This window comes from Peromyscus leucopus, chromosome 23 (genome assembly GCF_004664715.2).
Source record: "Peromyscus leucopus breed LL Stock chromosome 23, UCI_PerLeu_2.1, whole genome shotgun sequence".
In the NCBI taxonomy this organism is placed as follows: domain Eukaryota; kingdom Metazoa; phylum Chordata; class Mammalia; order Rodentia; family Cricetidae; genus Peromyscus; species Peromyscus leucopus.
The window spans coordinates 43,837,729-43,865,647 of record NC_051082.1 but is presented as its reverse complement, the minus strand read 5'-3'; the positions used below and the strand labels follow the sequence as shown (position 1 = coordinate 43,865,647).

The following is a 27,919-nucleotide window of genomic DNA, read 5'->3' as shown; positions in this document are numbered from 1 at the left end:
ATACCCATTACCTGCTTTGTCTACAATATGGATTTCAGTACAGATTGGTATAGGCCTCAGAGGGTTAAAAGAGTCATAAAACTTGGATACACTTCACAGAGTTCAGAAGGACCCCAGATAAGTGCAGATTCCTAAGGATGGTATTTTTCCTCTCTCTTGGTCTTGGGACTCCTGTTTTTCTCAATTACGAAGGGTATGGGCCAAAGGGTTCCAAATAAGTTCATAAATTTTAACTTCTGTTCCTAGTTTAGGTTTGTCTCCACAGATTTCCACTTGGCTGGCAGTCACCTCGAAGCTTCAGTTGCTGACTCCACTGCTCCAGACGACTGTGAGCTCCGGACTTGCTAAAAAATGATGTGGACCTGTCCAGGTGAGTGGTTGTTTCCGACTACTTTGGGAAGCATATCGGTCTGTGACCCTCAATACCCAGTAAGACCCTTGGAGCAGAGTGGGACAGGGACTGAGCAGCTGGCCTTCTGTGCTTCTACCCATGGTGGGGTCTCAGGGTCCAGATTTTCTATCCCAGATGGTCACATTTACCAAATGGGGGTAAATACAGGAAGTAGGGGCTGTTGCCACACAAGCATGATGACTGGAGTTGACGCCTCCAATACCTCCCACAAAAAGTCAATGGGTGTGGCAACCTTTCTGTAATCTCACTACTCAGAAGTGGAGACTGGGGAATCCCATAGCCAATCTGGCTGGCTGGGCTATCGGGTGAGCTCTGGGTTCAGGGGACTCTGAAAAAGTGGAGTGTAATTGAGGAAGACATCCAATGTCAACCTCTGGTCTCCACACACATTCACTCATACATGTATGTGCACTTATACACACACTCACCCACATACAAGCATGCATGCATGTGCATGTACACCACACACACATTAAAAAATTTAATTTCCAACCACTAGCCAAATTAACCAAAAGGCAAAGAGAGAGCACCCAAATTCACAAAATCAGAAATGAAAAGGGAGACATAACAACAGACAATGAGGAAATCCAGAGAATCATCAGATCATACTTCAAAAACCTGTACTCCACAAAAATGGAGAACCAGGAAGAAATGGACAATTTTCTGGATAAATACCACATACCAAAATTAAATCAAGACCAGATAAACCATTTAAATAGACCAATAACCGCTAAAGAAATAGAAACAGTCATCAAAAGTCTCCCAACCAAAAAAAGCCCAGGACCAGATGGTTTCAGTGCAGAATCTACCAGACTTTCAAAGAAGAACTAATACCAATACTCTTCAAAGTGTTCCACACAATAGAAACAGAAGGAACACTACCAAACTCTTTTTATGAGGCTACAATTACCCTGATACCCAAACCACACAAAGATGCAACAAAGAAAGAGAACTACAGACCAATCTCCCTCATGAACATTGATGCAAAAATACTCAACAAAATATTGGCAAACCGAATCCAAGAATACATCAAAACAATCATCCATCACGACCAAGTAGGATTCATCCCAGGGATGCAAGGATGATTCAACATATGAAAATCAGTCAGTGTAATACACCATATAAACAAACTGAAAGAAAAAAACCACATGATCATCTCCTTAGATGCTGAAAAAGCCTTTGACAAAATCCAACACCCCTTCATGATAAAGGTCTTAGAAAGATTAGGAATACAAGGAACATTTCTAAACATAATAAAAGCAATTTATAGCAAGCCAACAGCAAACATCAAATTAAATGGAGAGAAACTCAAAGCGATACCACTCAATTCAGGAACAAGACAAGGCTGTCCACTCTCCCCATATTTATTCAATATAGTACTAGAAGTTCTAGCTAGAGCAATAAGACAACAAAAGGAGATCAAAGGGATACAAATTGGCAAGGAAGAAGTCAAACTTTCACTATTTGCAGATGATATGATAGTATACATAAATGACCCCAAAAACTCTACCAGGGAACTTCTACAGCTGATAAACTCCTTCAGTAAAGTGGCAGGATACAAGATCAACTCAAAAAAATCAGTAGCCCTCCTATACACAAATGATAAAAGGGCTGAGAAAGAAGTCAGAGAAACATCACCCTTTACAATAGCCACAAATAATATAAAATACCTTGGGATAACACTAACTAAACAAGTGAAAGACCTTTTTGATAAGAACTTTAAATCTCTAAAGAAAGAAATTGAAGAAGATATCAGAAAATGGAAGGATCTGCCATGCTCATGGATAGGTAGGATTAACATAGTAAAAATGGCAATCTTACCAAAAGCAATCTACAGATTCAATGCAATCCCCATCAAAATCCCAACACAATTCTTCACAGACTTGGAAAGAAAAATACTCAACTTTATATGGAAAAACAAAAGACCCAGGATAGCTAAAAGAATCCTATATGATAAAGCAACCCTTGGAGGCATCACCATCCCGGACCTCAAACTCTACTATAGAGCTATAGTAATAAAAACAGCTTGGTACTGGTATAAAAACCGACATACAGACCAATGGAATCGAATTGAAGACCCTGACATTAATCCATGCACATATGAACACCTGGTTTTTGACAAAGGAGCCAAAACTATACAATGGAACAAAGAAAGTATCTTCAACAAATGGTGTTGGCATAACTGGATGTCAATATGTAAAAGATTACAAATAGATCCATATCTGTCACCATGCACAAAACTCAAGTCCAAGTGGATCAAAGACCTAAACATAAATCCAGTTACACTAAACTTAATAGAAAAGAATGTAGGAAGCACTCTTGAACGCATTGGCACCGGAGACCATTTCCTAAATAAAACACCGACAGCACAGACCCTGAGCACAACCATTAATAAATGGGACCTCTCGAAACTGAGAAGCTTTTGCAGGGCAAAAGACACAGTCAATAAGACAAAAAGACAGCAACAGATTGGGAAAAGATCTTCACCAACCCCACATCTGACAGAGGATTGATCTCCACAATATATAAAGAACTCAAGAAACTAGACATCAAAGCACTGAACAGTCCAATTAAAAAATGGGCTAAAGAGCTAAACAGAGAATTCACAAAACAAGAATCACAAATGGCTGAAAGACATTTAAAGAAATGCTCAACATCCTTAATCATCAGAGAAATGCAAATCAAAATGACTCTGAGATACCACCTTACACCTGTCAGAATTGCTACGATCAAAAACACCAATGACAACCAATGTTGGAGAGGATGTGGAGCAAAGGGAACACTCCTCCACTGTTGGTGGGAATGTAAACTTGTACAACCACTGTGGAAATCAGTATGGCGGTTTCTCAGAAAATTAGGAATCGAACTACCTCAAGACCCAGCCTTACCACTCTTGGGCATCTACCCAAGGAATGCTGATTTATACCATAAAGATACATGCTCAGCTATGTTCATAGCAGCACTATTTGTAATAGCCAGAACCTGGAAACAACCTAGATGCCCATCAACGGAAGAATGGATGAAAAAAATGTGGTACATATACACAATGGAGTACTACTCAGCAGAGAAAAACAATGAAAGCATGAAATTTGCAGGCAAATGGATGAACTAGAAAAAATCATCCTGAGTGAGGTAACCCAAACCCAGAAAGACAGTTATGGTATGTACTCACTCATTGGTGGATTCTAGATATAAAATAAAGAACAATCAGACCACAACCCATAGAACCATAGAGGCTATATATATAGCATGGAGGTCCCTAGGACGACTGTGGCATATAATAAATTTCAGTTTTACTCAATTATTGAAAAAAAATAGCCAAATGAATGGAAACACATGAACTATGAACCAAAGGCTGAGGGGCCCCCAGCTGGATCAGGCCCTCTGAATAGGTGAGACAGTTGATTGGCTTGATCAGTTTGGGAGGCATCTAGGCAGTGGGACCAAGTCCTGTGCTCATTGCATGAGTTGGCTGTCTGAAACCTGGAACTTATGCAGGGACACTTGGCTTAGTCTGGGAGGAAGGGACTGGACCTCCCTGGACTGAGTCTACCAAGTTGATCACAGTCCTCGGGGGAGGACTTGTCCTGGAGGAGGTGGGAATGGAGGGTAGGCTGGGGGTAAGGGGAGGGCGTGGGAGGGGGGAGAATAGGGAACCCATGGCTGACATGTAGAACTGAATGATATTGTAAAATAAAAAATATATATCACAAAAAAATAAAAAATCCAAAAAAAAAATTTAATTTCCATAAATATAGGAAATAACACTTTTAGGAAATTACACACACACACACACACACACACACACACACACACACACACACACGAGCCTAAGAGGTCCTAGTTTACTGTCCAGATGCAGACTTCATAATTCACTGAACAAGAGGGACCATGCTCAGCTTAGAGAAGCCAGTAGTGCCCTGAAGTGGAAGGCACTGAGTGGGGTCTCAGAACTGGAGGCCATAGTCAGAGAATGTGCACTGGGCACATAACCCTCCACTGAGAGCATTCAGTGTACAGGAAAGTAAAAGCCAGGGTTGGAGATTGAGGCAAACACCACGCCTATCTTGACCTTGATCTTCAAGACATCCATATACAGGGTTGCCACTGGAGGCACGGTCATGTTTCATCTCTTTGTCCCTTAAACTTATGGGGATGGAGAGATGGCTTAGTGGTTAAGAACACTGATTGCTCTTCCAGAGGACCCAGGTTTAATTACCAGCACCTGCATGGTGGCTCACAACCATCTCTAACTCTAGTACCAGGAGGATCTGAAGCCTTCTTCTGGTCTCCAAGGGTACTGCACACATGTGGTGTGCAGTCATACATGCAGATAAAACACACATGCATATAAAATAAAATAAATTCTTTTAAATTTATGTTTAGTACATGCATATATGTGGATACGTATACATGTGCATGTAGGGGTAGACAATGGTCTTACTCAATTGCTCTCCACCTTATTAAACATTTAAAATTTATTTTATTTGGGGTGGGCTTGGGCAGGTGCAGAAGTCTGAGGACAGCCTGCTGGAGTCATCACTCTTACACCACCACATGGGTCACAGGGCTCAATCTCAAATGGTCAGGTTTGGCAACAGGTGCCTTTACCCATCTCCTCACCATCTCGCCAGTCCTCCACCGTGTGTTTTTGAGATAGTTTCTACTGAACCTGGAGCCTGATGACTCATCTAGACTCACTAGCCACAAGTATAGGAGAATTTACTGTCTCCTCCTCCCCAGCTCAGATTACAGGCCCAAGCCACCCTTCCTTGCTTTGTTTTGTTTTGTTTGGGACAGGGTTTCTCTGTGTAGCCCTGGCTGTCCCAGAACTCACCACGTAGAGCAGACTGGCCTCAAACTCACAGAAATCCACCTGCCTTTGCCTCCTGAGTGCTGGGATTAAAGGTGTGTGCCACCACTGCCTACTCTCTATGGCTAACTAGTGGCTAACTCTGCCCTCTGATCTCCAGGCAAATTTTGTCAGAACACTGCCCAGCTCTTTGTTTTTTTTAACATGGGTTCTGGGGATTTGAACTCAGATCCACATGCTTGTATGACAAGCACTTTACTCACTGAGCCATCTTCTTAGCCCCTGGTTATAATTTTTCCTCCATTGGGAGAATACAGGAGCAGCCACCTCCTGGAAGCCACATGGAGAAGTTCCAGTTACGTGTAGGATGGGCCCCCACAGTGGATGGACTGAGGGGCCAAGAGGAGTGGGGAAGCTGTGCACTCACAAGTGAGAAGGCCCAGTACTTACGATTGAAGAAAGCGGATTCAGATGGCATGGCTCACAGAGGCAAGCCCCAGGACCCGGCCATCCATGTGGTTACCTGCAACAGAATAACAATTCCGTTCATGGCATTGATGTGTGATCCTGATTAGTCTTATTAAATAAAAACCCAGAGTCAAATATTGAGGGTGAAAGCTTAAAGATCAGAGAAGCAGAGCAGCCAGCCACCAGAAGCTTCTTACCCCCACGAATTCTCAGACCAAGTGTGGGTGGCAGGGTGGGGGTGGGGTGGGGTGGGGGGGGGGGGTGGAGGGTGGGTGGGGGGGGGTGGGGGTGTAGCCTGTCTTTATGAATCCTCAGACTGAATGGGTGACATCCCATCTCTACACATTCTCAGACTGAATGGGGAGGTGGGGGATCCTGTCTCTATGAATTCTCAGACTGAATGAAGTGTGAGATCCTGTCTCCACCTCCCATGCGCTGGGATTAAAGGCAATGAGCCACTACTGCCTGGCTCTGTTTCTTTTTCAGACTGGTTCAAGCTCATGTAGCCCAGGGTGGCCTTGAACTCCTGATCTTCCTGCTTCCATCTCCCAAGTGCTGGGACTAAAGGTGTGTGCCACCACTGCCCAGCCTCTATGGTTAACTGATGGCTAACTCTGCCCTCTGATCTCCAGAACACAGACAAAAGATCATACAACAGGGCATTGCTACTGTTCTAGAGGTAGAGCATGGAGGAAGCTGGTGGGGGAGGAGTCAGGGACTGATAGGATGTCATTCTACACAGGCCTGTAAATGTGGGAGCAAGCAAGTCCCCGCATGTCTCATCTAAGCCCAACTGACCATGATGACACACACCTGCAATCTCAATACTTGTGAGGCTGAGGCAGGAGGATTGCTGCAAGTTCCAGGCCAGCCTGGGCTACAGAGTGAGACCTGTTACAAAAACAAACAAACCATATGGGGGGTACTGGACAGGTTTCTTTGTTGGTTAAGTGTTGTTTGCACAAACATAAGGACCTGAGTTCAATCTTCAGCAGCCGCATTGCAGAAAGAAAAAGCCAGGTATATAGCATTTGCCTGTAATCCCCTGTGCTGGGGAGGCAGAGGCATGAAGACCCCTGGGGATCACAGCAAATGCCAAATTAAATGAGACCCTTTATTAAAAAAATAAGGTGGAGAGTAGTTGAGGAAGACATCTGACCTCTCGTACACACACACACACACACACACACACACACACACACACACACACACACAGAGAAAAGAGAGATAAAAATGGTGGAAAGTCTGTAATGAATTGATGGGCAGTCTTGGAATGGACATTTTTGTTTGTGCTATGTGTATGGGTGTTTGGGTGTTTTGTCTGCACACCAGAGGAGGTCATTCCGATCCCATGGGACTACAGTTATAGATGGCTGTGAGCCACCATGTGAGTCCTGGGAACTGAACAGCTCCCAGTGGACATGTCTCTTTAAAAGCAGGATGCCAAAGAAAATCACCATGAGATACCACTTCACACCCATGAGGGTGGTGGTAATAAAGAAGTTGGAGAATAGCAAGGGTTGGCAAGAGTGTGGTGAGCACTCTATATTGCTGGCAGGATTGTGAAATGGTGCAGCCAACATGAAAAATGTGTTGGTGGCTCCTTAAGAAGTCAAACAGAGGATTACCAGATGACGCAGCAATTGCACTACTGGATGTTACCCAGTCAATATCGACAAGAGGTACCACACAGAAACTTGAACATGGATGTTCATAGCAACTTTGTTCACCATAGCAAAAAAACCCTCCCAGCATCTATCAGCAGATCATTGAGCATCTGTCGGCAGATGAGTGCATAAACAAAATGTGATTTATCCACGATTAACCTTAAGGTGAGATGAAGAGCTGGGGAGATGGCTCAGGAGCTAAAGGTGCTTGCAGTGAGAGCTGGATAACTTGAGTGACACCCCCAGAGCCGAGGTAAAAAACAAAACGAACAAACAGACCAGCAGACGTGGTAGCGTATCTGGAATCCCAGCACTCCACTAGCAGGATGGGAGGAGGGCCGAGGAGACTGCCAGAAGCTCATGGGCCTACAATCTGCCTTCAGGAAGCTTGCTGGCCAGATATCCCAGAGTACCCAGCACAGGAACAGCACAAGACCTGCCTCAGAAACAAGCGGAGCAAGAGCACCAACTCTTCAAAGTTGTTTTCTTGACCACACACACATCACAGCACACGCACGCTCACTCATAAACAAATGAAAAACATTTAAAATGATGAAATGTTGATGCGTACGTTATATATACACATCAGGTATGTACATCCAGAACACATCTCTCCCATTATTGCCTCTCTGCCCAAAGTGCACCCACCCTCTTTATCTGCTTCATGACCATAGAATTGGTCCTTGTAAATCCCATTTTATGGTCATAACATCAGTTCTTGAAAATAGGAGATGCTATGTGAGATCAAACAACTATTTACTCTCTGAGTCCCTCCTTTAATTAAGGCAACTGAAAGCCAGAAGACTCCCCCAGTCATATGTGATAATTGACAGCTGGAGCTGAAGTCTGGACCTCCTGATGAACCACTGCATCAGCCACTATGAAGCATCCTTCCTAGGTGGCCTCTTCCCTCCACTCCCTCCAAGGTAAGGGCACACAGTGGAATTCTTCATTCGAGATGCAGCTTCTTTCCACTTTTCCCCTCAGGCCTGTGATTCCATCTTGGATCACAGCTCACTTATTCCATTCAGGTCCTTTTTCCAGTTTCTGAACAATGTCCTATGTTCCCACCGCAGGCAACATGAATGTCTGCCTGCACTGAATTTCTGGGATGGGAGAGCTGTGAGATGTTCTGTTTGCTCGGGAGGCTCTGGGTGGGGTCTGATGTCTGGCCCACCCAAATAGGGGATGGTGCCAGGTGTTACACCCAGAGAGGTTGACATTTACTCAGGAACTAGAATTATGAATCTTTAATATCAAACAAGGAAACTTGTTTGTAAGTATATAACTTGCCCAACATCACACACACTCTCAGAATGTACCTGCTCAATTTTACATCTATCCCCATGGATTTTTTTTTTTTTTTTAGCTTAAGTTAGCCTAAGTGGGGTTGATATATATTGGCCTTATCTTTTATAGCAAATGAGTTTGTTAGTATTTTATTTTACTTCACAATTTTCCTTTAAAATATTTTGAAATGGTATGAAATATTTGTGTAAGTGGATTTACAGTCTATGTACTCTTGCAATAATGCATTACTTTTTTTCCTTTTAAAACATATTTTGTGTATGGATATTTTGCCTTCATGGTTGTCTGTACAACATGAGCATGTAATGCTCAAAGACGCCAGAAGAGGGCACCAGATCCCTTAGGAATGGAGTTATAGCCAGTTGTGAACCACTATGTGGGTGTTGGTAATCCAATTTGAGTCCCCTAGGAGAGCAGCCAGTGCTCTTAACTGCTAAGCCATCTCTCCAGCCCCAAGAGTACATATTTACATCAAGGTATATTATGACCATTAGACTTTCAACACTATTAATTTTAGTTCCATATTTTTAGTATCTTCTTTGATATTGTGATTTGCATTAGATGGTTTGAAAAAAGACTGGGCTGGGGAATGCAGCTCAGTGGTAGAGCACCTGCCTAGAATCTCCCAGTGAGGGCTGGGGTGTGACTCAGTGGTAGAGCCTCTGCTAGAATCCCCAGTGAGGGGCTGGGGTGGCTCAGTGGTAGAGCACCTGCCTAGAATCCCCAGTGAGGGGCTGGGGTGTGGCTCAGTGGTAGAGCACCTGCCTAGAATCCCCCAGTGAGGGGCTGGGGTGTGGCTCAGTGGTAGAGCACCTGCCTAGAATCCCCCAGTGAGGGGCTGGGGTGTGGCTCAGTGGTAGAGCACCTGCCTAGAATCCCCCAGTGAGGGGCTGGGGTGTGGCTCAGTGGTAGAGCACCTGCCTAGAATCCCCCAGTGAGGGGCTGGGGGTGTGGCTCAGTGGTAGAGCCCCTGCCTAGAATCTCCCAGTGAGGGGCTGGGGTGTGGCTCAGTGGTAGAGCACCTGCCTAGAATCCCCAGTGAGGGGGGGGGGGGGGGGGGGGTCAGTGGTAGAGCCCTGCCTAGAATCCCCAGTGAGGGGCTGGGGTGTGACTCAGTGGTAGAGCCCTGCCTAGAATCCCCCAGTGAGGGGCTGGGGTTGCTCAGAGTAGAGCACCTGCCTAACATACAGGAAGGCCTGGGTTCCTTTCCCAGCAATGAGGTATAAATGAAAGATTACATTTTGCTTGTGGCCATATGGTAAAGTGTTCTCCACCCTTCCCATTTTAAAGAGCGTTTCCTTGTGAAAATTCACGGCAGATATACATATTGTCTCTTTGATACATATCTGGTTTTTTTTTTTGTTATTATCTAAGCTTTCTGCCTTCATCTTAAGCAAGGACTTCCTTCCGTGAAAGACCTGAGAGTCCCTTCTTTGCAATGTAAACCTCAACGAAAAGAGCACCTCTATCTCTCTGTCACCTGGGGAATTTAATCAAGCTAGGAGTCTATCTTGGACTCAATAGCTGTAACACTCATGGCCGTTGTATGGGGTCACAACACCTGAGTCTACTCAGGATCACTAGCACTAGCAGGTACAATTGCTACCTGATGCTGCTGCTGGAGTTCATATATTACAACATCTGCCAAGTGCCAGGGCCACCAGTGGGTTAAAGGCCAGGACATTAAGTCTCTAGTTTCTAAAGCTGGGCACAATAGACCTCTAGGTCAGGACTTGGAGCCAAAAGCCCCTCGGCCTGCTGGTCCAGCCAGCAGACCGTGGGCACACAAGAGCCTGGGATGCTGGCACTGGTTGAGCTTCTCATTGCTTACCCAATTCCTATCTGAACAGAGGAGAAGGGTCTCGGCCTGTTGACTGATGACCCTTGTTCTGTCTGTACACATCGAAATCTTATCTTACTACAAAATTATATAGACTTGAAATGTCCTCGTTGCAAGCAAGGAATTCCTTTTCTGAAAGACCCGAGTCCCCTCTGTGCAATGTAAAGAGAGTGTTCCCATCTCCCTGTCACCTGGGGAGTCTAGTCTGGGCTCCTCATTCAGTGATGTAGCTACCTGGTTGTCACAGGGATGTGGGAGCTTTTGCTTCATGAGATAAGGACCAGCTCAGATGGACACTTCAGTTACTAGGTGACGTCCGGACGGACCTGGGAGAAGGTGCAGCGAGTCTTGAAGAGCAGTCCTTCCAAGAAGGAGGGGTCACCCTTTCTCCTGAGACCATTTGCACCCTGCAGTGTCTGTGGAGCTACTCAGCAATGCTTCCTTCTTCTGCTGGTTCCTCAATAGTTTATCTAAGATTGGCACTTTAGGGTGGCTCGGTGCTTCCTCTATGAGGGAACTCTTACTTTCTGCATCGGCACAGAGAACTTTCTGGGTTGGCAGATTTTGTTATTAATTTAATGCCAACGTCTTTATGAAGGATCAGACCAAGAACACCGTTGCATTATTTCGGCAAGAAACTGATGGATTGTTCATCATATGGGGCCGTTTTTGAAAACTTGTCATTGTTGCCTGACCCCAGGTATCATCTTTCAGAGGCCATACTACAGGTGGCTGTTTTGTTCTTTCTGGTTCTGTTTTTAGAGTTTCTGAGCATTAGTCGTGTGATCTAGAAAACCCACCATTTGCGTTCTCTCTTCTTTCTTTGTAAAGCATTGCTAGGTATTTCTTGTGCCTAGTATTTCAAGGAGGTATGGTTAATTGAGAATGACACACAGTTTCCTTTCCGTCGGTCAGAATCTTCCTTCTATTTCAAGAGTCCCAGGCCTAAAATGGGATTTGGGTGGTAAACTGCAGGCCGTTTCTCCGGGCTCAAAGGGAGTGAGGACAAACGCGAAGTTGAGAACAGGCCTGGGGGCGGCCATTGCTCTCTGCGCGCCGCCTTCAAGCTGCTGGGAGGAGGTCCATTCTTGCGCGATGGTCCCTAGATGCCGCGGCGCGAGGACTTCTGGGAGACAGAGTTTCTGCGCAGCTCCTGGGGAGAAAGGAGAGCCTTGGAACCCCGGCTTCCTGCAAGATGCTGCACATGCGCGTCTCGGCCTATGCGCGTGCCCGTACCTGCTCACCGCCTCTGCGCCGCCCTGGCTCCCTGCTGGTCCCTGGTGGAGGCTAACTTCCCTCCCGCAGCCTTTGCGATCGCCAAGTTGGAGTCGCTGAGCCCGTGGGGCCGAGGCCAGAGCTTCCCGGTCTGCAGCCGGCAAGCGCAGCTGTGCGGTCTGGGCAGGCCTAGCTGGAGCGCGTCGCGGAGGCCGAGAGCTGGGAGGACAGGGGCGGCGGGACCCTCTGCTTGGTGAGGCCCGTGGGCGCAGATCGGGGCCGCGGGTGGGAGGCTGGGCCTGGCCGGTCGCTCGCCCAGGTTCTACCGATCTACGTGAACCTGGGTTCCCCGCTGTCTCCAGCTTGCGGAGCCCGTGAGTGTCGCGATGGTCGGGCTGACAGCAGAGCAGCCTCATCGCTTTGGGGTGCATGGACGGTCCGAGGACGAGGTGTGCCGGCACTGAAAGGGTCGGCGGTTCCAGGTTCCCACGGTGTCACTCAGCGTCCTTCAGCACTGTCTGCTAGTTCCTATCTTTGTAGCACTTTGACCAGCCTTGTGGCATCATAACGGTGTAGTGCAGAAAGTCTGATTTTGCCTCTGTTCCTGGAGGAACACTGAGTCTGCGACGGTGTGTGACTTAACCAAGGTCTTGCAGGGGTTTGTGGATAAGAGTGCCGTTGTTTTCCAGTTTCTCTCGTATTCCTTTTAAAAATGCGCCATCAGTTTAGTTGGATAGTTTGAGAACAAACCACGCTTTATTACTGTTAGTACAACGTCTGCCTATCTGGACCATTTTTCTTTTTTACGTTTTTATTTTTGAGACGTGGACTCCCTGTGTTGTCCAAGTTGTTCTGGTACTCGGTGATCCTCCTGTCTCAGCCTCCCGCTGGAATTACGTGTATGTCAGTCACCTCATGGAACATTAATCCCAAATGTATAAAGCTCAGATTCTTCATTCACATGACATATTTTCACAAATTTGAATGTGAAATAACAAAATAAGTAACCTTTTTGCACCTTTTTGCATCTAAGGCCAGAAGCAGTGTTGAGTTCATCATTGAAAGTGTAGCCAGGCAGTGGTGGTTTACACCTTTAATCCCAGCACCCAGGAGGAAGAGGTAGGCGGAGCTCTGAGTTCGAGGCCACCGTGGTCTATAGAGCAAGTTCCAGGACAGACAGGGCTACACAGAGAAACTTCCTTAAAGAAAGAAAGTGTAGCCCATCCAACCGGTGCCTGTTGGGGAGTTACGTGTGTGGTTCCTTCCCGTCACCCATGTTACCTCTTCCAAGTGTTTGTAGGCTGTGATTTCACTTGGTGGTTCCCAGGCAAGAGCTGTGTCGCTGTGTAGACCAGTTAATGCCGAATTTCAGTGACCTTTTTCTCCCACAGGTCTGCCATCAGCAGTGTCTGCACTTTCCCAAGAGCAGCAGAAAATGAGCCGGTCAAAGGTGAGTTTTCCCATTTGTAAATGTTTTTCTCTCCTTTGTAATGTGTTTTGGGAGACCTACAAAGGACTGTTCTTTAAAATGGCAGTGGAGGGATAAATAAAGGTGATTATAATATAAAATATAGCCGGAGTGGCAGACTGTCATGGTGTGTTTCGTAGGCAGTGTGATAATTTTTGGCTAATAAAGTTACTTGACAGTATTAGGGAAAGAAAAATAGTATCCGTTACATCACCTGCAGCTACTATTGGGAAATGCCATTTTTTGTTGCTTATGGATAGTACAGATTTCCTAGGACTTGGGAAATTTTCTTTATTCAAGTTGGTATGACTATTAATAGCATTCCTAATAACAACCTTTGAGTCCCGTGTTCTCTTTGTTGGGTCTGTAAGCAGAGGTTACGTGCTGCCTAAGAACTTGTTACATAACATTTTCCCAGGGACCAGAATGTCATAAGCCAATGGGATATATTTCCATCTTTATTTTTTAAATCCCAGGAGTAAAAATCCAGACAATATATTGTAGTAGTTTGATCAAAATCTTTTAATAATGGTTCTTTAAAGTGCCTCTTATGAGCTGGGCAGTGGTGGCACACGCCTTTAATCCCAGCACTCAGGAGGCAGAGGCAGGTGGATCTCTGTGAGTTTGAGGCTAGCCTGGTCTACAGAGTGAGTTCCAGGACAGTCAGGACTGTTAAACAGAGAAACCTTATCTCAAAAAAACAAACAAGCAAACAAATTGCCTCTTATGGTTTTAATTTTTTTCTGTACCCCCTCCCACAAGAAACTGGGTTGTTTATTTGTTGTTTCAGTTTGGAATCTGTTGCCATTGTTTTACCTTTTAAGTAGTTTAAAAAATTCCTTGCTTGCCTTGTGAAATTGGTAGTTTGCTCAGAAAGATTAATCAGACTATGTTCATTCATTTTTGTTGTTGTCGTTTTGAGACAGGGCCTCATGTAGCTCAGGCTGGCCTCCAGAATGCTGTTGTAGCCTGAGAATGCCCTTGATTCTGATGAACTCCTGATCTTCCTGCCTCCACATCTGAGTGGGATCACAGGTATGCACTACTGTACCTGGCTTGTCCATTGTTTTGGCAAGACCATTGTCATAGTTACTTTTCTGTTTGCATGTTGAAAAACTACCTTGGCAAATGCAACTTAAGGGAGAAAGGTTTTGTTTGGGTTCACAGTTATAGAGTACAGTCCACCATGGTGGGGGAGGCAGCGGGAGTTTAATGTAAGGGAGCTGATAATTAATATCTTGTCTGAAGTCAGGACGGAAAGAGGAAAGCATGCTGCTGCACGGCCTTTGTCTGTTTCCATAGTCCAGGACCCAGCCAGGGAATGGGGACATCCACAGCAGTAGGTTCTTCCACCTCAACTAATGTAATCAAGACAATCCCAATAGGCCCATCTCCTGGGTGGCTCTGGATTCTCCCAGTTTGACAACACTGACATCAAAATTGTTGTACATGACATTTGTGTGTTTCCTTCTAGAAGCCTCTGTTATGTTCCTGTCTCAGTTGTGGTGAGATTGGCAGGCTATGAAGTGATGGCTATTGTCACAGTCTACAGAGTTCGTAGGGAAGGAGGAATGGTACCCCCACCCATTGTATCATTTCTCCTTCATTTATAAGCTAGAATACTTTTGTGAAAGTAAACTTCTCATTTAGGCTATACAGTTCCTGTAAGAAGACAGATTAGAACTATTTGGCGGGCTTCTGAGCAGCATGTTTTTTGTTTTTGTTTTGAGCCTATGGGTTTAAAAATGTCTCAAATATCTCATTGATGTGTGATTGACCTTGATAGTTAAATCTTGAGCTTGGAGCCCAGATAATCCCTTCAAGTTGGTTTTTGAGTTCTTTGCAAACACTTCTTAAATATTCTTAAACAAACATTTGTTTGTTGTTATTCAACATTTTATTTTGAAGTAATTTCAGATTCATAGAAAAGTTGCAAAGAAACAAAAGAATTATACAGAGAAATCTTGCATTCCTTTTGCTCTAAGGTACCAATTCTTTTTTTCCCCTTTGGTTTTTGGAGACAGGGTTTCTCTATGTAGCTTTGGTGTCTTTCCTGGAACTCACTCTGTAGCCCAGGCCTTCCTCCTGAGTGTTGGGATTCAAGGTGTGTGCCACCACCGCCCGGCCCCAATTCTTATTTGCAAACAACTTTTTAAAATTTATTTTGTATGCGCCTACATGTATTGGGGGGCAGTATGTACCACATACATGTAAAGGTCAGAGAACAACTTGCAGAAGTCAGTTTTCTCCCTCCATAGGGAATCTGGGGTTGGCCCCTGATCATCAGGCTGTGTGGCAAGTGCTCCTATCCATTGAGCCATCTCACTGGCCTCCCATGCCAGCACTCCTCAAGAGAGACCCGGAATGGCTTGTGAAATAATAGACAATATACACCCTGCAGTACCAGATGTAAAACAAACAAACAAACAACAGAAACCCAAACTCTTCACAATGACAAAGTGATGGCTTAATCTAGAGAATGTTACAAGTGCTTGGAGATTGCATTTGGTCTTTTTTTAGAGGACCCAACTGGGAGAGTCTTATCCATAGACTTATAGAGTCATACACAGAATCGAGTCTTATCCAGGGTCTTATATATAGAATTGTGGAGACATGCATTGAACCATAGTCTCATACATAGAATCATAGCATCTCATACATAGAATTGTAGAATCTCATATGTAGAATTGTAGAGTTGTACCAGGCTTTTTCTTTTGGGCCACCAACCAGCTCCCAATTCATGACACTGTGATTTAATATTCGTTATGAATGCTTGGCCTTAGCTTAGCTCTTATTTTAATCTGTTTCTCTTTGTTTACGCTTTGCCTCAGGGCTTTTTACCTTTCTGTGTGTCCTACTCTGACTGCTGCCTGTCAGCTGCCTGGCTGGCCCTGGGTGTCTCCTCCCTCTCTTCCTCCCTTGTTCTCTCCTCCTCCTGTCTCCTTCTCAAGCCTAGGTTTCTCCTCCCACTTATTCTCTCTGGCCGCCAGCCCTGCCTATCCCTCTTCTGCCTAGTTATTGGCCGTTCAGCTTTTTATGAGACCAATCAGGTGCCTTAGGCAGGCAAAGTGAAGCAGCAACACATCTTTACATAGTTAAACAAATGCAGCAGAAACAAGTGTAACACATCTTTACACAGTTAAATATTCCACAACATAGAGTCTCATACATAGAACTGTAGGCAGACCTAACAATCCTAAGTATTTTCATGCCTAATAAAACACCGGAAGCAATACCTGACAGAAGTGTGGAGAAAGAGACGAAAGTGCAGCTCTCACTCCCCTCTCACAGTTGACAAAGCACAGCAGAAAACTGCGTGTGTCTGGACACTTGCACATTGGCGGATACCTCCTGTTCCTGTCACCTGTCACTGCTGGGAGTGGAAGTCCTCATGTCCACATTTTAAGTCATTTTTGGAAAGTTACAAAGATCTCCTTTTATTTTTTCCTATTTGGCTTCACTTGTTTTTACATTTAGATTACTGATTTAGTGGGTGTTCATTCTGTGCTGGCCAAAGGCTTGGGATGGCTTTGTCCTTGTTCAAACAGTTATCTCCTACTCTTACAATGAAATACCAGGGCCAGAAAACTTACAGAGAAAACTATTGTTTTGCTCGTGGTTTTGGAGGTGCATGGGAACAGACAGCCCTGAGTGCGTGCCGTCAGTTCTAAGCTGTGTTACATCATGGAGCATGTGAGAAGGGTGTCTGTGGCCAGACAGGAAGAGGAGACAGAGAGACTGGGCTCCACAGTTGCCACTTGGGTCACACACCTCCAACAGTCTAAGGCGCTGTCTGAGTGCTACCGATTGAAGGTCTCACCACCTCCTAACAGTGTCATCCTGGGGACTAAGACTTTAATCTTAAGTTGTAGACCACTTAGAACACCCCCAAGCTATCACACTGTTTCTTACAAGTCAGTTATGCAAAAAATGTAGTTTGGTGGTAGTGCGTTTGCCTGGCATGTGCAAGGCCCTGGCATTAATCTCCATTCTGCAAAAAAATATCTATGGGTTGATATGACATCCTCATTATGTAATAATGTAACTCCACCTCCCACTTCCAAACTTTGTTTTCTGTACTGGCTCATTTTTGTTAACTTGATACAAACTGGAGTCACCTGGAAATTCCCTCCATCAAATTGGCCTTTGGGATCATTTTTTAGGTTAATTGATGGGGGAAGGTTCAGAAAACTGTAGACAAAGCTGCCCTTGGATAGGTAGGCCTGGACTTTATAAGAAAGCAGGCTATGCAGGCTGTGGAGAAGGAGCCAGCCAGCAAGCAGCGTTCGCTCATGGCCACTGCATCAGCTCCCACCTTCAGATTCCTGCCTTGAGTTTCTGCCTTGGTTTCTTTTGGTGCTTTGTAACCCCTAAGCCAAATTAACCTTTTCCTCTTCTGTAACTCCTAAGCCAAATAAACTTTTTCCTCTTCTGTAACCCCTAAGCCAAATTAACCCTTTCCTCTTCTGTAACCCCGAAGCCAAATTAACCCTTTCCTCTTCAAGTTGCTTTTGATCAGTGTTTTATCACAGCAGCAGAGATGCAAACTAAGACATTTTCCGTTTTACTTCTCTTTATCCATGTATCAGTACCAAACTTTAAATCTTTGATTCTTGGGTCTTGAACTTGGGCCTTCTGAGATGCCAAGCACACATTCTACTGATATAGACCCCAGTCCTGCCAAATGGTTTAAATCATGAGTCTACATCTGTAATCTGGTAGTATTATTGCCCCCATGTAACTGCCCACCAGGACTGGAGCTTGAACCCGGAGCCATACTGTGCTAGGCAAGTACTCTTAACACTGAACACGAACACACACACGCCTGTTGAAACAGAACCCTCCCAAGTATCTCAGGTGGACTTTGAACTTATGATTTTCCTGCCTCAGCTTCCAAGGTGCCATGATTATAGGTGTGTGTCACCGTGCCCAGCTTATTTTTATTGTTTCGTGGAATAGAATCCCTTTCCTTGAATTAAGAACCTCCTGTCTCCATCTCCTAAGTGCTGAGATTACAGATGTGCACACCACTCCTGACTCTGTGTGTTAATTTTATATCCTGTTACTTTACAGTTATTTTATGGAGTTGGTTTTCATTAACAGTTCTTTGAATTTTCATATCATCTGCAAATAGGACTAGATTTTCCTGTCCTGGATTACTACTCTAAAGGTAAATGATGACCATTTGGGGAAGGCAAAGGGTTTTCTTCTGAGCTGTGTTACAGTAACGTGCTATACTCATGCTTTTCTTGAAGATTTAAAAACCAATTCCACAATTTAGTCTCTTAAGTTTTTTTTTTTTTTTTTTTTTGAGACAGGGTTTCTCTGTGTAGCTTTGCTCCTTTCCTAGAACTTACGCTGTAGCCCAGGCTGGCCTCGAACTCACAGAGATCCGCCTGCCTCTGCCTCCCAAGTGCTGGGATTAAAGGCGTGCACCGCCACCCGGCTCTTAAATTCTAAATAGTTTCTAATACCTGTTTCTTAGCAATACACTCTTACTTTATGGAAGCAATATCTTAATTTATTAAAAAACAAAATAGGAATCAGACCAGCAAGATGGCCCAGCAGATAAAAGTGCTTTCCACAAATGCCCTAGGACATGAGTTTGATCTTCAGAACCCATGTTACGGTGGAAGAAAAGGATATACTCCACAAAGTTGTACACTGGCCTCCACACATGTGCCATGGCTTAAGTGTGCACACATATACAATACTTTTAAAATATAAATCAATAGATACAATTTAATTTCTCTGAACTGGAGAGATGGTTCAATGGTTAAGAGCACTTGTTTCTCTTCCAGAGGACCTGGGTTCAAGTCCCAGCACCCACATGGCAGCTCACAACTTTCTGTGACTCCAGTCCCACGGGATGCTGTACTTTCGTCTGGCCTCTGTGGGGACTAGGCATGCATATGGTGTACAGGCATACATACCAGCACAACACAGACACATATGACAGAAATTACGTTCTTTTTATGTATAAGTTTAGTTTTGTTAGTGTTGAGTTTTCATCTTGATGCCTAGCTTTTTGCTGATGCTGTTTCCTTAGCTGATGATTCTTTGGTTTGGTTTGGGTTTTTTCCAGACAGGATTACTTTATGTATCCTCAGCTTTCCTAGAACTCACTCTGTAGACCAGACTGTCTTTGAGCTCACAGAGATACCCCAGCCTCTGCCTCCCAAGTGCTGGGATTAAAAGGTGTGCGCCACCACTGCCCGGCTAGCTGATGATTCTTAATATTTTGTTTAAATTTGTGGGAGAAAATTTCTTCTTTGAGGTACTGGAAATCGAGTCTAGATTCTCTGTTCTAGGCAAGGAAAGAGAAATTATTAACAGCTAATGTGCTGCTGGCTTGACTCACCTCTACAGGGGTGATGGCTGTAGAGTCTGGGCGTGTGTAACAGGGAGGCTACCTAATGGCGTAGTCACCTTTCCTGCTGCTGTGACATGGCTGGAGAGATGGCTGAGCAGTGGCTGCTCTTTCAGAGGAGTCAAGGTTGATTCCAGCACCCATGGTGGCTCACCTGTAACCACAGCTGCAGCCAATACCCTCTTCTTGCCACAGGCATGATGCATATGTGTACATACATACATGCAGGGAAAGCATTCATACATACAAAGTAATGACATCTTTAAAAATTACTCCAATGCGAATGTTTAAGAGAGATGGGGTTTATTTTAGCTCACAATTCCAGGTTACAGTCCATCCCAGCAGGGAAGTCAGCAGCTGGTCATATTGTATTCACTGTCAAAAAGCAGGAAGCAAAGAATGCTTGTGCTCAGCCCACTTTGTTCTGTTTGTACAGTCCAAGATCTAAGCCAAGGGAATGAAGCCACCTGTGGTGGGCAGGCCTTCCTGCCTCTTTAACCTAATCAAGATAATCCCTATAGGAATGACTAGAGGCCTGTCTCTCCTGTGATTCAGGGTCTCATCAGATGACCACTGAGATTAACCATCACACCTAATTAAATGGGTATTGGGTTATTTTGTAGAGGTGGTGAGTTCACAGAGGAGATTAATTTGTTCAAATTAATCCACACTGAAATGGCTTTCTAAGTTTTCATTTAGGGAAACAAAAAGCCTGTCCACTGTGGAGAGTGTTGAATGTATGTCCTGTTTTGTTTGATACAGTCTTGGATTGGATCTCTATTCCTGATAATCCCATACAGATAGATTATCATTGTTTCACACAGAAATGTTCCCTTTGAATAGTTATGTATTGATGCATGGTTATATAGTGATGGAGGTCTGAAATCTGGTGTCCTCTGCTGTCTCTGGCGGCACTGCCAAAGCCACCGGCTTCTAGTCAGATTTGGCAGTCCTGACTGCCCTGTCCTTGAAGCCATATCACACAGCTGTCCACGGAGTTCTGTGGTTTACTTCTCAGGCAACCAGTTGCTCCTTGGTCCCCATGATGGGACTCTACAAGGTCTCTGCTGGAGAGTCTGCTGTTTGTTTTGGCTGCAGACCAACAGCCCCTATATAAAGTTGCGTGGCCCATGGCTCTGGCTTTTTTTGTCCAGAACTCATCTTTGTACCTAAAAGGTACCACAGGGACATTCCTGTGCCTGGGACCTGGATACCAGTGCTCTTAGAAGAATGGAATGTGTTTTCTGTTTCTTTTTAAAAATATATGTGTTTATAATTTGTGTGTGTGTGTGTGTGTGTGTGTGTGTGTGTGTTAATATTGTGTCCTCCAATATGTTGTGTACCCTAATAAACTTATCTGTGGTCAGAGAACAGAACAGCCACTAGATAGATATAGAGTCTAGAAAATGGGGGCACACACACCTTTAATCCTATCACTTGGGAGGCAGAGATCCATCTGGATCTCTGTGAGTTCAAGGCCACACTGGAAACATCTAGGCATGGTGACACACACCTTTAATCCCAGAAAATGATGGCAGGAAGCAGAAAGGTATATAAGGCGTGAGGACCAGGTACTAGAGGCTTTTAAGCTTTTAGGCTTTTAGTAGTAGTTCAGCTGAGATCCATTCAGATGAGGACTCAGAGGCTCCCAGTTTGAGGAAAGAGGATCAGCTGAGAAGTTGGTGAGGTGAGGTAGCTGTGGCTTGTTCTATCTCTCTGATCTTTCAGAATTTACTCTACTAGCTGGCACTGAGTTTTTTTTTTTTTTAATTACTAAGACCATTTAAAATTCGTGTTACATATGTGTGTTTATGTGTATGGTGTGCATGAAGGCTCACAGAGGCCAGAAGAAAGTGTCAGCTCTCTAGACTTGTCAAACACTGGTGCTGGGAACTGAACTCCAGTCTTCTGCAAGAGCAATAAGCACTCTTAATTACTGAGCCATCACTCTAGCTCTGGACTTTGGTTTTTGAATTGGGAAGATAATCACGTTTGATTGGCTTACTCCTAATTTAAAACTGACCCTCATTGTATCTTTCCACTCACTTTTCTATTCAGCCTTTACATATTGATGCTGTTTAGTCTATCCCTTTTCTTAACCCCTTCTTTTCCTTGTATATCTCACTCTAGTAAAACCTTTGGGCGTTGATCCTTTTTTTTTTTTTAAATGTTATGTATTGCTGTAAGAAAGAAATGTTTGCAGTGAAACTTGAAATAAACTCAAGTGTGTGAATAGTTGAGACGGTTGGCTATGCAAATAAAATATGCAAAAAAACAAAGAGCTGAAACCCAGGACTGGCAAGATGAGTAAAAGGTCCGTTCCATCAAACCTGACAACTCGAGTTTCACCCCCAGAACCCCGGTGGAAGGAGAGACCTGCCTGCTAGTTTTCCTCTAACCCCCCTTCCCCACACTTGCTGCCATGCATATACTAAAATAAGTTTTTGTTTGCTTGTTTACTTTTCAAGACAGGATTTCATTGCATAGCCCTGGCTGTCCCTGGAACTAGTTCTGTAGATCAGGCTAGCCTCAGTCTCACAGAGATCCACCTATCTTTGCCTCTGCAGTGCTGGGATTAAAGGTGTATGCTGCCACCACCCGGCTGTTTTACATATTTTATAGCCTCTCCAATTTACACAATCTAATTAAAAAATGGGAACTGAACTGTTGTAGGTGGCTCAGTTTCATTTCATTAGCTGTGTTAAAATACCCTGAGAGAGACAACCTGAGAGAGAAAGGTTTATTTGGCTCAAGATACCAGGTTGTGATCCATAATCCTGGGGAAGTCAAGGCAGCAGAAATGTTAAGCCGCTGGTCATATTACATCCACAGTCGAGAGCAAAGAGCACTGACTTAATGCATGCTTGCTAGTGCTCAGCTTGCTTTCTCCACTCTTACAGAACGTAGGATCTCTGTCCCAAGGAATGATGCCGCCCATCGTGGACAGGCCTTCCCACTTGAGTTAACATAATAAAGACGTGCCCCCACAGGCCAGCGTAATTAGACAATCCCTTATTGCTCCTCCCTTTCCCAGGTGGTTCTAGATTATCTCAAGTTGATAGTTAACTGTTACATTAGAGTTTTGTTTTTGCTTTTGTTTCCCAAAACAACATGTTTGCAATACGGTTTGTAACCAGGCTCTGTAACATGAAGATATAGAATGTTTGTGGTTAACTGTACCAGTTGCTTGGGAAAAGCTTGTTCTCCCTGTGCCTTTTATTTCTCTCCTAATTCTGATCATAATGCCATTGCAGGGGCTGGTGTCATTCAAGGATGTGGCTGTGGCCTTCACCCAGGATGAGTGGCAGCAGCTGGGCTCTGAGGAGAAGACAACATACAGGGATGTGATGCTGGAGAACTACAGCAACCTCGTCTCTGTGGGTGAGGACCAGCTGCTTTCTAGATATTATGAATTCAATGATTTGTCTGTAGTATAAAGGAACAAGTGCTCCCAAGTCCTTCTGGTAGACATGAAGTCTATCTTTAATGTTCGGTTGAAAGAGTCCACTTTTTTTCCCCTTATGGTACTGGATATTGAACCCAGAGCTCCTACATGTTAGGCAAGTGCTCTCTTTCTTAGCTACATCCCTACATACAAAAGATTCTGCTTTTAATTGGTAAAAAACCCGGGAGGAGTGTTATATAACTTGTGGCACAGCTTCCTGTGCTGTAGCAGGAATCTTAAATGGTCTCATTCATAAGAACAAACCTGGAGCCAGGTACTGGGGTGAACACTGGAAGATCAGAGAAGCAGAACAAGTCACAGGTACCTCACCTCGCCAGTTCTTCAGCTGATCCTGTTTCCTCAGACTGGAAGCCTCTGAGTTCTCATCTGAATGGGTCTCAGCTGAACCGCTACTCAAAAGCCTAAAAGCTTAACCAGCGTAGTTCCTGGTTTTCACGCCTTATGTACCTTTCTGCTTTCTGGGATTAAAGACTCACTTCCTGGGATTAAAGGCTTGAGTCATCATGCCTGGCTGTTTCCAGTGTGACTTTAAACTCACAGAGATCCGCATGGATCTCTGCCTCCCAAGTGATAGGATTAAAGGTGTGTGTGCCACCATTTTTCTGGCCTCTCTATCTAGTGGCTGTTCTGTTCTCTGACCCCAGATAAGTTTATTAGGGTGCACAATATTTTGGGGAATACAATATCACCACACTGTACTATTGGTAAAATTATTAAGGCCACTCCACGTAGTTAAAAGGGAGGTTTATTTTCTGGGGTAACTTACAAGTGAATGGATAGTTTACAGAGTCTGGGAAAGGCATGGTGCAGTCCGGTGGTGTTCTCTGGAGAACTCTGCTCGGTCTACCTCCAGCGTCCAGGGTTTAGGAACCAAGAGAGCCGGCGCATCCGGATCTCGGGTCTTCAGGGTCCTCTCTTGGCCCCGCTTTGTAGGCATGACCATTACCGAAGCCTCAATGGGGGTTGGAACTTCCAGATCAAAGCTGGAATGGCTGCCCACTACACTGTACCACAGTGATTCTGCAGCCAAACAATTAGTCCCAACCTTTCTCCTTTTCTTGATAACAGGGTATGACGTTACCAAGCCAAATGTGATTATTAAGTTGGAGCAGGGAGAAGAACCATGGTTGGTGGAAGTTGACCGCCATGCACAGAGTCATTTGGGTAAGTGAATAGAGGCTGAAATTTTAAAAAGTGGTCATTCCCATTAACATTGTTGGAGAAGCTTTTGAAACTTGATGCTTTATATCAGGTGAAATCCAGAAATATGGGGATTTATTTGTATTTGGAATTAAGAAAAGGAAATACGATGGGGGCCATAACTGGTGTGGGCAAATTTAAGTTTCGACATTGAAAGGAAATTAAAGGTTGAATGTAGTGAGCATTTACTTTTTGTCACAAACTCTTCAAGCCCTGGTTGTGGGATTCTCTTTAAGTGGGAGGAAAATGGAACTTTCAGAATGATTTCACATTATGTGCTGGATAGGAAGGCAAAGATTTCAATGGGCATAGTGGCTCAGGTTCGTAGTCTCAGAACTTCAGGAAATTCAGGAGAATTGCTGAAAGTTTAAGGCCAGCCTTAAACTTTTCAAACAAAAACAAAAGCAAAGATTTCAGAAGTGTCTAAGGCGTAATCTCCTGTGTGGTGATGTGTCGCCATTGGTGTAAATGCAGAAGTGTCTGGGGTGGCGGTCTTCCTGTGTGGTGATGTGTTGCTGTTGGTGTAAATGCAGAAGTGTCTGGGGTGGCGGTCTTCCTGTGGTGATGTGTCGCCGTTGGTGTAAATGCAGAAGTGTCTGGGGTGGCGGTCTTCCTGTGTGGTGATGTATTACCATTGGTGTAAATGCAGAAGTGTCTGGGGTGGCGGTCTTCCTGTGTGGTGATGTATTACCATTGGTGTAAATGCAGAAGTGTCTGGAGTGGCGGTCTTCCTGTGTGGTGATGTGTTGCCGTTGGTGTAAATGCAGAAGTGTCTGGGGTGGCGGTCTTCCTGTGTGGTGATGTGTTGCCGTTGGTGTAAATGCAGAAGTGTCTGGGGTGGCGGTCTTCCTGTGGTGATGTGTTGCCGTTTGATATGAGTGAGAATCTATTTCTCCCAAACGTAGGCCATGTTAGAACATTTCTTTCTCAGATATGCCCCAGGTTATTCCCCGCTTCCCCTGCTGTGAGTCCGCCCACTTCTCTGTCACATCCTGTGAGTATCTGTGTTTTCTGCTCCTCATTTCTTAGCTCATTTTCATTTCTTCTGTCAAAGTTGTAAAGACAATATTTGTAAAGTAACCGCGGTGCTTGTTTTCAGTGTAAATTTACTCTCTTCCCACTTCTTATCCCCCCTACATCTATTACATATTATAAATCAGAGGAAAAGGAGACTTATGCACTCATAATAATTTTTACTCATAAATTGTCCACAGATATGACATTTAGGTACTACCCCCTCTGTAGCTTGTTTATTCATGTTGATAACATTTGTTCAATCTTACTCCTTTTCAGAAATCAGTAAAGTTCAAGACACCATAGAGAAAATCCAAGAAAATGAAGACAAACATATGAGGCAAGCTGATGATCTCAATAGCCAAAGACCAGAGAAGGGGGATGCATTTGATACAACTTATAACCTAGAACCACACCTCATTTCTTCAAGCACAGCAGCTCACAGTTGTGTCTCCTGTGGGAAGACTTTGGAACCTATTTCAGAATTAATTAGTAGTGATGGAAGGTATACATTAGAGAAGCCCAACAAGTGTATTGATTGTGGGGAAACATACAGAGAGAAAGCGGATGACTTTAATCCGACTTCTCAACATGATGAAAGTATTCTGCAGAAAATTACCATTTTGGAGAAACCCTTTGATTATGGGTGCATGGAAGCCTTAGACAGTGAAACTGTTTTCTTGGCTCATGAGAGAGCTTATATGGGGGAGAAGCCCTATGAATGGGATGATTCTGGACCAGACTTCATTCAGATGTCAGATTTCAATGTATACCAGAGATCACAAATGGAAATGAAGCCCTTTGAATGTACGCAGTGTGGGAAATCCTTTTGTAAAAAGTCCAAATTCATCATACATCAGAGAGCTCATACAGGAGAGAAACCATATGCATGTAATGTGTGCGGAAAGTCCTTTAGTCAAAAGGGAACCCTCACTGTACATCGGAGATCACACCTAGAGGAAAAACCTTATAAGTGTCATGAATGTGGGAAAACCTTCTGCCAGAAGTTGCATCTCACGCAACATCTGAGAACTCATTCAGGAGAAAAGCCCTATGAATGTAGTGAGTGTGGGAAAACGTTCTGCCAAAAGACACACCTCACTTTACACCAGAGAAATCATTCCGGGGAGAGGCCCTATCCATGTAATGAATGTGGGAAATCCTTCTCCCGGAAGTCTGCCCTCAATGACCATCAGAGAACACACACAGGAGAGAAGCTCTATAAGTGTAATGAGTGTGGTAAATCCTACTACCGAAAGTCCACTCTCATTACACACCAGAGAACACACACAGGGGAGAAGCCCTATCAGTGTAGTGAGTGTGGGAAGTTCTTTTCTCGGGTATCATATCTCACCATACACTATAGGAGCCATTTAGAAGAGAAACCATATGAGTGTACGGAATGTGGGAAAACCTTCAATCTAAACTCAGCTTTCATTAGGCATAGGAAGGTACATACAGAAGAGAGAGTACTTGAGTGTAGTGAATGTGGGAAGTTCTCCCAGCTGCAATATCTTCCTGGTCACACAAATGACTTAGGAGAGAAACACTATGAATGTAATGAGTGTGGGAAAACCTTCCTTGAAAATTCAGCCTTCAATGGACACCAGCCCATTCCAGAAAGTGAAAAAACTTATGAATGTAATATATGTGGAAAGTCATTCTCTGATTTGTCATGCTATACTGTACATTACAGAGGTCATTCAGAAGAGAAACCCTTTGGCTGTAATGAATGTGGGAAAACCTTCTCTCATAATTCATCCCTCTTTAGACATCAAAGAGTACATACAGGTGAAAAGCCGTATGAATGTTATGAATGTGGAAAATTCTTCTCTCAGAAGTCATATCTCACTATTCATCACCGGATCCATTCAGGAGAGAAGCCCTATGAATGTAGCAAGTGTGGGAAAGTCTTCTCTCGGATGTCAAACCTCACTGTACACTATAGAAGCCATTCAGGAGAGAAACCTTATGAATGTAATGAATGTGGGAAAGTCTTTTCTCAGAAGTCATACCTCACTGTACATTACCGGACTCATTCAGGAGAGAAACCTTATCAATGTAATGAATGTGGGAAAAAATTCCATCACAGATCAGCCTTCAATAGCCATCAGAGAATTCATAAAAGAGGGGATATAAATGTACTCAATGTGGAAAATCTCTGACATCTCAATTCAAAAACCAAACATTTGGTTATAATGAACATTGGAAGTTCAATAGGGAGTCAAGGGTGGATTTTCCCCCCAATTTTTATATTTGTGGTGCTGGGAATTGAATACAGGGCCTTTTGCATGCTATAGATGCTCTATACAGAGCTGCACCCCAGTGATTCATAAGTAGAGCATCCGTGAGCTTTGAGAAGTCCTAAAACAAAATCTACTTTAACCTGAATTTTCGGAGAAGAATCTGTAGAAATTCAGCAAGAAGCAAACCATGACCATGTAACTCACGGGACACTAGATAATTTTTACAGGAGTGAAACTTTCAAAGTATTTAATATTTATTTTTGATTTAAATTGTATTTACATATCAGGGAGTCTTCCTAAGAAATGTCAATAAGGTGACTATGTAACACACTTTGGAAACAAGCTAAAAGCCATATTTGTAATGTAAAAGCAGGTGTTTATAGAAAATATATGCAAGAAGTTATATGTTCTGAATAAACTTATAAAAGGAAT

General features: G+C 44.0%; 1 protein-coding gene across 4 annotated transcripts; it reads left to right on the top strand.

The window, feature by feature from the left end:
- Nucleotides 1-96: 96 nt before the first annotated feature.
- Rbak (RB associated KRAB zinc finger) lies at nucleotides 97-27,918 on the top strand. 4 transcript variants are annotated; one of them, XM_037198480.1, is made up of 6 exons: nucleotides 97-370; nucleotides 8,146-8,286; nucleotides 13,115-13,173; nucleotides 22,816-22,942; nucleotides 24,096-24,191; nucleotides 25,521-27,918. In XM_037198480.1, the coding sequence occupies exons 3-6, from the start codon at nucleotides 13,159-13,161 to the stop codon at nucleotides 27,404-27,406; spliced, it is 2,124 nt and encodes a 707-aa protein (XP_037054375.1). In that variant the 5' UTR covers nucleotides 97-370; nucleotides 8,146-8,286; nucleotides 13,115-13,158; the 3' UTR covers nucleotides 27,407-27,918. The 4 variants fall into 4 exon arrangements, with proteins under 4 accessions (XP_037054375.1, XP_037054377.1, XP_028746127.1 ...); XM_028890294.2 differs by lacking the exons at nucleotides 97-370; nucleotides 8,146-8,286 and adding an exon at nucleotides 11,709-11,976; XM_037198481.1 differs by lacking the exons at nucleotides 97-370; nucleotides 8,146-8,286 and adding an exon at nucleotides 14,118-14,226.
- Nucleotide 27,919: the final 1 nt, after the last annotated feature.

Excerpts from the sequence above, each read along its gene's own strand:
- Rbak (XM_037198480.1), top strand. Across the intron at positions 22,943-24,095 it reads CAGCAACCTCGTCTCTGTGG|GGTATGACGTTACCAAGCCA; the intron begins GTGAGGACCAGC and ends TCTTGATAACAG. Across the intron at positions 24,192-25,520 it reads CCATGCACAGAGTCATTTGG|AAATCAGTAAAGTTCAAGAC; the intron begins GTAAGTGAATAG and ends ACTCCTTTTCAG.